This window comes from Peromyscus californicus, unplaced genomic scaffold, assembly GCF_007827085.1.
Source record: "Peromyscus californicus insignis strain IS unplaced genomic scaffold, ASM782708v3 Scaffold_14__1_contigs__length_90479793_seg_2, whole genome shotgun sequence".
In the NCBI taxonomy this organism is placed as follows: domain Eukaryota; kingdom Metazoa; phylum Chordata; class Mammalia; order Rodentia; family Cricetidae; genus Peromyscus; species Peromyscus californicus.
In genome coordinates, this window is record NW_026294436.1 from 6788429 (window position 1) to 6803401 (window position 14973).

At 43.8% G+C, this 14973-nt stretch overlaps 1 protein-coding gene across 1 annotated transcript in view; it reads right to left on the reverse strand.

Moving 5' to 3' along the window:
- The window catches only part of Epb41l5 (erythrocyte membrane protein band 4.1 like 5), a 124848-nt gene that overhangs the window by 42127 nt on the left and 67748 nt on the right, over positions 1-14973 (reverse strand). Inside the window, 1 exon segment of the mRNA XM_052736735.1 lies at positions 271-434. Within this exon segment, the coding sequence (XP_052592695.1) occupies positions 271-434 (164 nt within the window).

The window sequence follows — 14973 nt, forward strand, 5'->3', positions numbered from 1 at the left end:
AGAGAAACTGCCATCAGGAGGAAAAATAACTAAAAAGGAGTTGTAATCAAAAGGTGTTGGGATTGGAGTTAGCTCATCAGGTAAGGGTGCTGGATTCAAACCTGAGGATGCGGACCTGAGTGTGGTCCTGGTACTCACATGGCGGAAGGAGAGAAGTGGTCCTCAAAACTGCCTCCAATCTCCACATGCACAACAGTACACCCCACCAAATAAATGCACGAAATAAAAGTGTTGTAAATGTCACTGATAAATCACACAACAGGTACTTACTCTCACATTCAACTTTGGGCTCCTCTAATTCATTTGGCCTGGTGGCCACATTAATGTCATCTGGTGCTGCGGATGTTTCCCAAGTATCTGATGTCCTTGTTACATCACCAGTGGTTGTTTCTAGTAAGTCTGGGCTATTTAGCAAATCAACATTCAGGGGCAAGCTGTAAAAGTAACAGAAAGTATACTTAAACTAGTAAATTTATCATTAAAATAAATTAAATACAAACAAAAACAATGTTGGAAAAAATTAATCGACAAGTTTTATTGAACTGTCTTTATTCACTTTTCAAAAATCTTTGGATATAGTTTTTCCAGTCAGGATGGAGCAAAAGGGAATGGATTAGCTTCCAACCTGAGATAATCTGAAGGGGGATAGACTATTCTCAAGACAACAGACAACAACAATAAGGAGTAACAAAAGAGAATGATTCTGAGTCAAGAAGCAAGAGGTGAACGCCTTGAGGACCCTGAGCGCACCCCGAGAGCACGTTCAGGCCACAGTGCAGAGGCAGGGCCAGGTGGTAGAACAGGGGGCCATCTCAGGTGACAGGATAAGATGAGAAGAGTCTGGGGAGACTAAATAACTAGAGATCTGTGAGCAACACCCGGTTCCTAACGAGGACACCCGTGGTTGAGTCCTCGAGGGTGTCTGCAGGCCAGTTTACCAGTTTACCAGAAGAGCAACACCTGAGTGTGAGCAGCACCAGACCATGGGCGGGCGCCCGGAATGAAGAAAGAGGGAAAAGGGGGGTTGGAGAGATGGTTTAGCAGGTAAAGGACGTCCCTTGCAGGCAGAAGGACATGAGTCTGGAGCCCCAGAACCCACATGAGGACAGATGCAGTAGGTGAAAATCCCAATGCTCCTACCAGGAAACACGAACCAGACAGAGGAACACCTCAGTGGCCAGCTGGCCTAGTGCAGTGATGAACAAGGGACTCAACCCAACAGGATGGGAAGTGAGGACCAGCAACCAGCACTGAAGCTGTCCTTGACCACACTCACACGCAAACGTGCACACAGATGAAAAAGCATCCCATGAAAACGGAAGAAGGAGAAAGCCATCTCAGCACTGGCAGTCAGTCCCCTTTGTTCCTTGGTCAGCCACCATGGACCAAGCGGCTCCTGCCATCATGCTTTCGCCAGAGGATGGGCTGCATTCCTCTGAACTGGACACCCAAGTCAATCTTTTCCCCTTAATTTGCTTCTGTCACAAAAAGGGGAAAAGAGCTGATACAAGATCAAAGGCCGAGTGCCACTGGAGCAAACAGGACAGAGTCCTGAAGGTAAGCAGGGGCATGAGTGCTAATAAAGGTGGCTTTGGCTAGAAAACCACCCTCAAGGTCTGGGAAAGAACTACTTGAAGGCATGAGAGGGAAGTCATGGTACTCAACACTGTTTCTACTGACACAGTGAAAACATAATTCACAGAGCACTAAGTATTCAAGGAGCAAGTTGTCTTTGTAGTGGAGAGCACTGACCCACAGAAGCACGGTGTGTGACAGAGCCACCTAAGAAATCACAGAAATGAGCTCTGAGAGGCTCAAACTACTACCAGGTAAACCACATTTGAAAACAAGACTTCAAGGATAGTCAGACAATGTAGTAAGCAACGAAGCAGAACTCAGCGAGATTACTCGAAGGGGTCCAGCTACGCAGAGAAGCAGCAGAAAGCAAACTATCTAAGAGACAACTACCACCTCAACTGAGTGAAACTTTTTATATATATTTTTTAAATAATTTACTTAAATTTATTTTATGTGCACTGATGTAAAGACGTCAGATTCCCTGGAACTGGAGTTACAGACAGTTATGAGCTGGAGTTACAGACAGTTATGAGCTGCCATGTTGGTGCTGGGAATTGAACCTGGGCCCTCTGGAAAAGCAGCCAGTGCTCTCAACTGCTGAGCCATCTCTCCAGTCCCAACTGAGTGAAACTTTTAGGCTTTGAGTTTATCACAACTGAAAACTTACTACAGTGCAACAGTGATCAAGACAGCGTGGTATCAGTGTAAGGACAGTGCCAAGATTAATCTGGATTTTTAACCTGATGGAACCAAAGCACTTAGGAGATGAACCGAAAATGTGCACAGACCACTGAAGAGGGAGCCTGGCCTGAGTGAGCAGGTCACTTGGGGACAGTTCTGAAGGGAGGATCTTGTCCCGACCCTGACTGCTCCTGGCGGGGAGGGCGGGGAGGGCGGGGAGGGCGTGAACTGCTCTGCTCTCCCCAGAACAACGAACTCATGACATCATGAATAAAGCACCTCTTTCCTTTTAAGTTATCCCAAGAGTTCTGCCACAGCTACAGAAAGCTTGGGAAACTCCAGAATTCCTTTTACTTATAGCTCATTTTTGCCAAGACAAATCAATGAGAGAAAAGATAGTTTTTTCAGCAAACTGGACAAGCGTACCATCTTGGCTTAAAAAACATTGGTGTATGATACGCATGTTTGGCTTGTGCAGACATGTTCCAAACTGTGAGGAGTAGGCCTAGGTGTACGATTCTCCCTGGAGGGCAGGTGATCTCAGGCAACAGTCTTCCCTTTATACCTTGTTTGTAACAGGGTCTCTGGTTGGTTGCTACTGTAAAGGCCAGGCTAGCCGGCTCACGGGTGTCCAGTGCGGAGTCTCCTGTTGGTGCCTCCCATCCACACCGGAGTGCTGGGATCACAGAATACATGCTACTGTCTCCAGCTTTATGTGGATTCCGAACTCAGGTTCTCACACTTGTGGGGCAAGAACTTTACTCACACTGAACTATCTCCCCAGCTCTATCTGGGCTTTCTTTAATAAAAGATTTATTTATTTTTGTTTTATAAGTGTTTGCCAACATGTATGTATATGTACCATGTGTATGTCTGGTGTTCATGGAGGACAAACAGGGAGTCGGATCCCCTGGAACTGGAGGTACAGACAGGGCTTCCATGTGTAGTGCTGGGAACCCAAACTGGATTCTCTGCTCTGAACCATTGGGCCGTCTCTCCAGAAGCCCCACCGTGCTTTCCAAATTGTCTTCTACGACAACCTAAGGAGCAGCAAGGAAAAGGTGGACGGCACTGTGGTCTCCCCGTGGTAACTTCTACTAGCTTTGATTCTGATTTGGCAGGCAGATTCAATTCACAGAATTTCATGTCTCAGCTACTTGGAAACCACCAGTGGAAAAGAATTTCAGGTCCGTTCTATTTCTAAACACGGCAGTGATCTATAGATGCAAAGTACCCATCAGTCCACTTCATCCCTTTTCCTACTGACCCAACTGTTAACTCCCCTGACCTAAGTGTGAGTCAACATCACTCATGGGGGTCATTTTAAAAAGTAAGGAAACAAGCCGGGCGGTGGTGGCGCACGCCTTTAATCCCAGCACTCGGGAGGCAGAGCCAGGCGGATCTCTGTGAGTTCGAGGCCAGCCTGGACTACCAAGTGAGTTCCAGGAAAGGCGCAAAGCTACACAGAGAAACCCTGTCTCGAAAAACCAAAAAAAAAAAAAAAAAAAAAGTAAGGAAACAAAAGTAAAAAAAAGAAAAAAGAAAAAAAAAAGCTGGTGGTGGGCAATGAAACAAAGGGTAGATGATTTGCATTTGTTGAAACTGGAACATTAGCCTATTGGGGCTCATATACCCTAACATATATTTTTGATATTTCCAACACAAATCTTTAAAAATGAAATGGATATAAATATTTTGGACAAAAGGATATAAAAATTAGTGGAAGTTCATCTCCTACATCTTTAGCGTGAACTCATGACAATTTTTTTTTGTTTTTTTCTGGTTTTTGTTTTTTGAGACAGGGTTTCTCTGTGTAGCTTTGGAGTCTGTCCTGGAACTCACTCTGTAGACCAGGCTGGCCTCGAACTCACAGAGATCCGCCTGGCTCTGCCTCCCGAGGGCTGGGACTAAAGGCGTGCACCCCCACCGCCTGGTGACAAAAATATTTTAAAGTACATACAAAATCACAACACACACAAGGAACAAAAGGGGAGAACAATATACATTTTTGAAAGAGTGAAGCAGGTAAATAGTAAAGAAGGGACCACTGACTTTCCAGACTACACGACTGTAAAACCTAGCTGGGTATGGGGGCCCACACCTTTAGTCCCAGCACTCAGGAGGCAGAGGTGGGCAGATAGATCTCTGTGAGTTTGAAGCCAGCCTCATCTATACTGTGAATCTGAAACGAGCCAGGGCTACAAAGTGAGATGTCCATCTCAAAAACAATACAAACCAATTTAAAATCCCATCTAATGGTAGAGGTAACTTAGGGAGAAACTGTCATCCCACAGAACTTTCTCTTTCTTCTCTTCTCCCTTGGCTGTTTTGTCTTTGTTGTTGAGACAAGTCAGCACTCTACAGGCCAGACTGGCCTCACACCCATTGATCTTTCTGCCTCAGCCTCTAAAGTGCTGGGCTTACAGGCTAGATCCCTGGTGCCTGGCCTTTCCACTGCTCACGGTGCCCACTGAAGCACAAAGAGCTGAGTGGATCGACTCTTCTACTTATCCATCTTTTATCACACACTCTTTGAATGTTGTGTCTAACAGACCTTTGCTCAGCCCACAGTCACAAGTATTATACCTATTTTCTAGCTACGTTAAACTTAGGTCTGTTATTCAATTGCAACTCCTTTTTTGATATTATTTAAAAAAACGGTCTAATTTCACTATGTGTGTGGGCATACATGTGAATGCACGTTTGTGTAGAGGCCATAGGTTAATGTTTATCCTCTTCCACCTAGTTTTTTAAGACAGGGTCTCTCACTAAACCAGGACCTCCCCAATTTGGCGAGACTGACTAGCTGGTGAGCTGTAGGAAGGATAAACCACTTCCCCCAGCCCCTCACAAAGCCATACCCACCCAACCCAGTGCCAGGGTCACAGATTCACACCAACATGTTCAGCTTTCCTGAGTTCCGAGGGCTGAACTCACAGACACTGAGCCACCTCCCAGCTGCACTTTCAGTCTCTGTGGATGGCTAGTTGACTCAACACCATGAACTCCATAAAAGCAAAGTCAACGTGAGGCTGGTGACATACACCTGCAATCCCACTTCTCGGGAGGCCAAGGCTGGATGGCCACACAGTGAGAGGCCAGCTTGGGTCACATACACAGAGAGACTCTGTCAAGAGACTGGAGCAGAAGGGAAGGAAAGGTTAACAAGCAGGCCTGACAATGCACACCTGTGATCCTAGTGCTTGAGACGTGGAGACAGCAGAACTGGGAATTGAGCCCAGTCAGAGCTGCATGTCCCTCCACAATTAAACAACAATAAGAAAAATAACTAAATGAGCAGAAATTATTAAAGAAAAGGACAGATCAGCTTCTTGATGGAAAAATGAAAATTTTGTGTTAAAAAAACCAAAATAAAATAATGAAATGAACTGAAAATATATTTGTAAATTACATCATATGCAGAAAAAACCCACTTAAAACCAGAGAAGAAAAAGGCTATCAGGCTGGTTTTTAAAGGGGGGAAGACTGTAAATAAGAAGAGACAGTTTAGAGGAAGAACGTGAGTAGTTCATGAAGGAGACTGAAACGTTAACTGCGTTGAAGACATCCACCCTGACTCTTCATTGTGGTGTTAGCTTCACAGCTGATTTAATGTCCAAGCTCCCGGGTCACTGTCTGGGGTGGAAGAACTCGGGGCTGAGCTCCACCTCCAGGCGAAATAACTGTACACCCAGTGCAGCTCAATAAAACTGTAGGGAAAATTAAAGCATCACTTCTTAATGCTCACAGCAGCAAAACCTCAACATCTGACAATGCCGTTAGGTCCTGCAGAGGATCTGGGTTCAATTCCCAGCATGCCCATGGTGGCTCATGACCATCAGTAACTCCAGTTCTAGGGGCTCTAACACTCTTCTGATTCTTCAGGCACCAGGCATGCATGTGGTGCACATACATGCACACTCATACACATAGAATCTTAAAAAAGAATGGCAAATGTATTTAAAAAAACTTGATATATATTACTTTTAACTATTATAATCAAGTAATCAAACACCAGTGATGAGACAAAACTGACATCAAGTGTTCTCTGGTCTGATGAATTATAAACATATAGTTCTTATCAATAATGTATAACCTGGATTGAACAACGAAGAAACAATCAGGTTAATCTAAACTGTTCTGTGAAACAAACATACTATTTCAGAACACAAATGTTAAAAAAAAAGGGCATGGTTAAGGAACCTTTAATAGATTACTAGAACCTTTAATAGATTTATAGACCCAAGAAACACAATAAACTTCTAAATATAATCTGGCATAGATCAAAGATATTGATACAAATAAAAGCATTGGGAAAAACAAGAAATCAGAATGTGGAAGTGACTATTATATAACAGTAGTTTCCTTTTATCATACTGTTTTGAATTTACTTTAAATTATGTGTATGTACGTCTCTGTGCAGATATGTGCATGTAAGTGTAGGTGCCCTCTGAGACTAGAAGTGTTGGATTCCCTGGAACTAGATACAGGCCATTGTGACTCACCTGATCTGGGTGCTTAGATCAAGCTCACATCCTCTGCAAGACTGGTACTCACTCTTAACCACTGACCCATCTCTCTAGCTCCTTCATTTTCTGAGTCTATGCAGTAACTGCCTAATAGACATGAAAAAGATTACTGTGTTTTCTCCTAAAACATACCCACTGAAGAATCTGCAGGTTAAATCTCCTAATATCTGCAAATTACTGTCAACGAATTCAGGGAGGGAACTGACTACAGGCTCCCATGAAGCAGACTCTCCCCTGCACTAGGTGCAGGGTTCCTTGCTTAGCTCCTTCAGAACTCTTCTACACCATTGTCCTCTTTGAGTAAGTGCTTCCCACCAGTTTTCATCCTGTCCTTTACTTTCCTCTCAATCTCAGAGGCCTCTGAACTAACTGTTACTTTGCCTGCAATACTATTTTCTGTGGCTCACTCCTTATCTCAACTGAAGTGTCTCTTCCAGTTCCACCTCTCACCCTGCAGTCACTCACAGAGACATTACCTTGTCTGCAAAGCTCCAACTTTAAAATCACTGTGTATCTGTCTACTGGTACATTAGCAGTCTTCTGCAAGAATGTACCATTATGGTAGCAACTGTTAGGTCACTGTTCTAATTTTAGGATCTAGGATAGTACACATACAAAAATGTACGTAACAAGAAGCCACTGAATTCCCTGATTTCTGAGGACTGAACCCCGAGCCTTACGCATGCTAGGGAAAGTACTCTACCGTTAAGCTATATTCCCAGTCCTCTTTTTACTTTTTGAAACAGGATTTTGCTCAGCAGGCCATGAACTTGCAATCCTCCTGTCTCAGCCTCCCAAATAGCTCAGATACAAGCCCAAGCCACCAGACTCAGTTATGAGTTACTAATTTTGATAGGTAATTAAATGGAAATACTATTTAGGCATGAGAAATACCCTGGTGAGATCTCAAAGGCTTGTTTCAGAATTACTGGAAATAGTACATTAAACGCTTAGTGCTGGGGCAGAAAAAAGTTCTGGGACTATGGCCCGAGACATCACTCCTGGCTAGGACTTCTAAGGCTGCTATGACGACAGTTCATTAATAGGTTTTTTTTTTTTTATGTATGAATGTGTCTTCTATTCTCTTGGTTATTGGTATATAGGGTGTAGATGACCAAATTAAATGGTAACACTTACCATCTGCAGGAAATGACAAATCCAGTGGCTCACTGGCTGGGTAGTCTAGTCCCCTGGGCAAGTTCTAGGTTGGTGACAATTTTTTTTTAAGGAATATGTACACAAATATACATGGCTTGGTTAACTTTTTTAAAAGCTGGGACCATAACTCAAGACACTTAATTGCTGCTTCCTGCCTCATCCTTCCCAGTACAGGGATGACAGGCATAAGCCATCAAGCTTGGCTTCTAAATGGTTGTGTGTGTGTGTGTGTGTGTGTGTGTGTGTGTGTGTGTGTGTGTGTGTGTGTTAGCATGAGGAAGGAGGGGGAAAGGGAGGAGGGGGAGAGAGGGAGAGGGAGAGGGGAGGGAGAGGGAGAGGGAGAGGGAGAGGGAGGGAGGGAGGGAGGGAGAGAGAGAGAGAGAGAGAGAGAGAGAGAGAGAGAGAGAGAGAGAGAGAGAGGGGAGAGGATCCCTGTTCCTGCTGCTGTTCTGTGATTCTCCTGTCTCCGCCTCCCATCTCATAGTGGAAGTGCTGAGTGTACACATCAATGCCAGCACTTGTGGCTTTTCAGGAGGGTTCTAGGACCAGGACTCAGGCTGTCAGGCTGGTGTGCTGGCACTTCTATGATGGAGCTATCTCCTCCATCTTGCACTTGTTTTTAACTTGCCATTTGCAACATGGATGGAGCATGTTTTATCATCCAGTCTTTCTACAGCCAACTTTCTAAATCAGAACTTTACTACATTCCTTTCTACTTTTCACTCTAGCCCCTCCAAGGCTGGCATGTACACAAACTGTGTAGGCTCTCAGACTACCCAAATTAAACTCTCTAAGCTGCTTTGGAAGGATGACATACGTATTCTGCACTTTAATTTCTTTACCAACCAAAATATCTTAGAACACTTTAAGAATTGAATGTTTTGAAGTAAATATTTATGCTGTACCTCTAGAACAATGCCAGGCCCAAAGCATCATCACCATGTAGACTTCACTCAACTCTGATTCTCACTCCTCAATTATATACACCTTATATTTTGCTACTTTAAAATTCCTTTTGCTAGAGAAACAAAGCTGTAAGAATTTATTTCTCTTGCTATAGACCTCAGTCTGGGTTGACTTCAGAGCCTTCCGAACTTCAAGCTCTTTTTTTCCTAAGGCTTTGCTTTCCTAATGGCATGTTTGTATCAGGCATTTGAAAAGCTGCCTGTTCCCAGCTTGTCAATTCCTTGAAATAAAGAACAAAAGTCTGAGTATGTTTCACATGGCATTCATTGATTCAAATATGTACAAAGTTTATATTCTCATGATGAGCAAATATTTTCCTTTAATGGAACTGTCAATCTACTGAACATAGATAGTAAACCTATAATCATACTATATAAGATGAAGTGAGGAGAGAAAAAGGATGAAGCGACTGGAGAATGTCCAGATTCAGGGTACACACCGTCATTTCAGGACTACGGATGAGAAACTTGAAGACGACATGGGTTATTAAATAGAAGTCTCGGTGCTTGGTGTGGGATATCCTCCTACGGAGTTATTACTCGGGGAGGTGCCAGAGACCCCCAAACAATGCAGGATTTTGCTATTGCTTTTGGTCATTGTAGTGGTTTGACCAAAAACAGCTCCCAAAGGGAGTGGCACTACAAGTAGGCGTTGCCTTGTTGGAGGATGTGTGTCACTGTGGAGGCAGGCTTGAAGGTCTCCTATGCTCAAGCTACCCAGTATCACAGTTCACTTCCTGTTACCTGCAGATCAAGCTGTAGAACGTTCAGCTCCTTTTCCAGCACCATGTCTATCTGCATGCCATTATGTCACACCATGATGATAATGGACTAAACCTCTGAAACTGTAAGCCATGCCAATTAAATGTTTCCCTTTATAAGAGTTGCCATGGTCATGGTGTCTCTTCACAGCAATAGAAACCTAACTAAGACAGAAGTTGGTACCAGGGACTGGGGCATTGCTGTGATAGGCTGGACCATACTTTTGTTTGAAGGAATATGGACATTGGGACTGTGGATTAGAAAAGCAACTGAATGCTTTAAGTGCTGCTTAATGGGCCATTCCAGCAGGAGCATGGAAGACAGTGGTTCTGAGTATGAGCTGATGAACTGTGGAGACCTGACTCAAGGTTTCAGAGAATTTTAGTATGTTGCTTAGAGAGTGTTCTTGATATTTTGGGGAAGAATGCGGACACTTTTTGCCCTTCTCTGAAGAGTCTGCCTGAGACTAAAGTGATGAGTTTTGGATTAATTTTGTTGGCAGAGGAAATCTCAAAAACAGCCTAGTATAGACTCTTTTGTGTGGTTTCTAATGTTAATGCTAATGAAATTTTATAATGAAGAGGAGCAATCTGAGCAAGGAAAAATATAAAATGTGCAATTTGAGAAGGAACACCCAGAACCAGAATGGAGAGAAGTCCTGTGTTCAAGGTGATAAACAGATTAAGAAATGGAATAAAGGGAGTGGTGACCTCAGAGTAAGATCTCATCCAGCTAAGTTTCCAACTTATGAAATGGAATTAAAGAGCTGGGAGCCAGGTGTGGTGGTGCATGCCTTTAATCCCAGCAATCCAGAGGCAGAGGGAGGTGGACCTCTTGAGTTTGAGGCCAGCCTGGTTTACAGATTCAGTTTCAGGACAGCCAAGCTTAGGCAGTGAAGGAAACCATGGGCAACAGAAAGCTGGTGAAGATGTAATTGTACAAGGGGGCCATGTTCCAGCCCCAGCAAGCAGCAGAACTTGGCAGCTTCAGCCATGTGGTTCTGGCTTTAGAGTCAAGGATAGAAGAAAGGGGATATGGAATCTCCCTCTAAGGCTAAGGAAAGCCACTGAGGCCATGTCAGGGGTGTTACTGCAAGGTCATTATGTGGAGCTGTGAAGTTGAAGCCTGAATTGCCTTAGAAAGCCCAAGATGTTGGAGATGTCAGAGCTGTGGGATACCTGCTAAGGAGAGCTGCTAATAGGAAGTGGAACCAGCCCAAGAGAAAGAAGTGTCTTTCAGTCAACAAAGCTGAATGGAGTTGGAGATCTGAAGGCATTTTGACATCAGACATGGAGATTCAATTTGGAGTTTGCCCAGCTGGTTTTTTGTCTTGCTTTGGTCCAGTATTTCCTCACTATTTTCCCTTTCCTATGTTTTGGAATGGTAATGTATATCCTGTCCCATTTTTATACTGGAAGTATGTGATCTGCTTTTTGATTTTGATTTTATAGAGGGATTACAGTTAAGAGATTGCCATGAGTCTCAGAAGAAACTTTGGACTTTGAAACAAGTTTAAGACTTCTGAAGTTGGGCTGAATGTATTTTTGTATTATGATACAGCAACAAGCCTTTGGGGCCAGGGAGTGGAATGTGGTGGTTTGAAAGAAAATGGCCCCCAAAGGGAGTAGTACTATTAGGAGGTGTGGCCTTGCTGGAGGAAGGGTGACACAGTAGGGGTGGGCTTTGAGGTCTCCTATGCTCAAGCTAAGCCCAGTGTCACAGTTAACTTCCTGTTACCTGTAGATCAAGATATAGAACCCTCAGTTCCTTCTCCAGCACCATGTCTGCTGCCATGCCACCATGCTTCTGGCCATGATGATAATGGACTAAACCTTGGAAACTGTAAGCCAGCCCCAGTTTTATGTTTTCCTTTATAAGAGTTGCTGTGGGGGATTGGGGATTTAGCTCAGTGGAAGAGTGCTTGCCTAGCAAGTGCAAGGCCCTGGGTTTGGTCCTCAGCTCTGGAAAAAAAAAAAGTTGCTGTGGTCATGGTGTCCCTTCACAGCAATAAAAACCCTAACTAGGGGATGGGGATTTAGCTCAGTGGTAGAGTGCTTGCTTAGCAAGCACAAGGCCCTGGGTTCAATCCTCAGCTCTGAAAAAAAAAATTGTGGGCTGGACAGATGGTTCAGAGGTTAAGAGCACTGACTGCTCTTCCAGAGGTCCTGAGTTCAATTCCCAGCAACCACATGGTGGCTCACAACCATCTGTAATGAGATCTGGTGCCCTCTTCTGTGTACATAATAAATAAATAAATCTTAAAAAAAAAAAGAAACCCTATCTAAGATAGTCATTGAACAGAACTAGATGGGAAGAGCCCATTGCTGAAGATACCACACACTCAGGTTGCAGGGTTTTGAGAAATCAAGCTGGCACTGACCTGGGATCTTTGTGTTTCTGCTGGCTAGCTTGCATAGTGCCAGAAGTGCTAGTTTTACCCAGTGGTAGACCCTGCATGCTACAATACTGACCCTATATAAAAGGTATGCCCACGAGTGCAACAGTGGTATGAATGTTTTGGGGGTAACCAACCTCTTTTGGATTCAATTTGAGGGCTGCTCCATAGAAGAATTCCATGACTGCTACTGTAAACATGATCAGAAGCCCATAGCTGATGTATCACAAACCCGGAGGAGAACCTACTTACCGTTAGTTTGTTAAATGGACATATTGCCAAACTGCCTTCTAAATATTTGTGTTTAATTATATCCATAGATTAGTGTTGCTTTCAACCTTGGTCAGCACAGCTTATTTTTTGTAGTGGCTGGTGGTTAAAACAAAGATTCATAATTGATTGAAGTAATAAGATTAAGTGACTGTTGAGTGTGTGGCCCTAAGCAGAACATCTATATAAATCCCCCATCCCACACAAGGCTCAGGCAATACTGTCTAAAAGCAGGCAGAGAGAAAGTAGACCCAGACGATGAAGAACAGTGCTGTAAATGCTCTCTTCTAGACACCACACAGCTGCTGAACTCATGAACTCAGAGGAGCTGTGGTTGCTCATCAGCAAAACCATGGCTTCTTGGAACTGATCTCATGCCTTCAGGCTTGCAAGGCAAACAATACCGACTGATTTCTCCAACCCATTAGGAAAAACAAAAATGAGGGCTGTGGGAGCCCTCAGAGGGATCCTTGCAACTGCTCAGCAAGTCTAACATTATTTCCAAAGACTTTTTAAAAATGAGATGCCTCTAATACTTAAGGAAAAGTGTCAAATAGGCAGGAAGATACGTACATCTGGAAATAAAGAAGCTCAAGCTCATGGCAAACGAGAAACTGTATGCATATACATAACCTTTTCAACTTTTGTGTGGTGTATGCATGTGTGTGAGTGAGCACGTACTGTGTGTGCAAATGTAGAGGCCAGAGGTCAACATCAGGCATTTTCCTCAGTCACTGTTCACCTTATAGATTCTGAGACAGGATTTCTCACTAACCCAGAGCTTACCTTCTGGCTAGGTTATCTGAGATCCTCCTGTCTCTGTCTTCACTTCTCCAGCACTGGGGTTTTAGACACTGGGCTCTGATTTTATGTGGCTTCTGGGGATCCAAACTCAGGCTCTCTTGTTTGGACAGCAGCACTGTACCCAATGAACTATTGTCTTCTTAGCCCCACAGATGGCCTTTACTATCCTAACACTGAATGAAATTACCCGCAGTGAATCGATCCAAGGAAAGTCCTAAACAGTTTACAGGGTTAGGCAGAGGAGGACTAGCAAAGACAACTAAAACTATCAGGGAGGTCAGGAGACAATAAAGAGGTGTCCTTAGGAAGACAGTAATCGGCATGTATACTAAGCCATTCACTGTAAACTGACTGGCTGGAGAAATACGAGGTCACCTGTGAACCAGCCAAAGCAATATGGCAGAGGTGGCATTAATATGCACTTCCTAAAGACAGGGTCCCATCTCTTACAAAATGTAGACTACAGTGATCAAGACAGCACTGTCTACTGGAAGGCCATGGTCAAAAACACGTGATTTCCTCTTCAATGTCGTACTCTTGTGCAGTATGCAACCTTTTGTCAGAGACAAAGTCTGACTGGGCTTAAAAGACAAGAGAATGTACCGAGCACAAACAATTCTCTAGAGGCAAAGAATTTTCCTTATTAGTGGAACAAAGAAATGAGGCAATAGACAAGAGTCAAGCAAGTTTCTTTTTAAATGATCTAACGGTATTTTTGTGCTGACGAGAATATGGCAGTCGAGAAAAATCTGATAACCCAGAAGAGAAGGTCGAATGGTTAGCATACGGTAGGGAGGATTCATGGGGTACTGACAGGAAAAGCAAAGGAGAGATGCTCCAACAGGCACACCCACGGATAAGCTAGTGTGAGTGCACAGAAGATCCGACTGCTTAGTTTCTCAGTACAACAGTAAGTAAGAGCAGCATCACTTCAGTTAAAGGGGAGGTTATCACAGAGAGGGTGATACTGCCCCAGCACAGTGAAGAACCACTTTAGGAAATGTGACTGGGCTGGCAGGCAGCAGTGAACTCTGTGGCCACACTTACAGTAACTCCATTCACAATGCCCTGTGTATTTCACATTCACCATCTAGAGGCACAGCTGGATTTAACCAGAGGTGAACAGACGAAGGCCAAGAAATTTTAGGACATACAAAAAAAAATGAGTATGCATAAAGATGGGAGAATCCCAGACGTATCTTGATTGACATTTAAATAAGGACAGAGATGGCTCAACAGGGAAATCACTTGCCTTGCCAGCCTGATGACCTGCGTTTCACCCCTGGAAGTCATATGAAGGAATAAGGAGAGACCCAACTCCCAAAAGTTGTCCTCTAACTTCCCACGTGTGTCATGGAAGGTATTCCCAAACTTGCACACAAGAATATTTTTGTTTGTTTGTTTCTGTTCTTTGGAAACAGGGTTTCTCTGTGTAGCTTTGGAGCCTGTCCTGGAACTCACTCTGTAGACCGCCTGGCAAGAATATTTTTTAAAAGGTATCAAGAACTTGGCATGGTGGTGCATGTCTTTAATCCCAGCACTTAGGAGGTAGAGGCAGGTGGATCTCTGAGATCAAGGCCAGCTTGCTGTACATCAGTGGTTCTCAGCCTTCCTAATGCTGTAACCCTTTAATACAGTTCCTCATGTTGTGATGACCCCCAACCATAAAATTATTTCATTGCTACTTCATAAATGTAATTTTGCTACTGCTACGAATCATAATGTAAATATCTGATATGCAGGCTATCTGATATGTGAGCCCTGTGAAAAGGCTTGACCCTCCAAAGGAGTCATGACCCCACAGGTTGAGAACCACTGCTCTACACTGTGC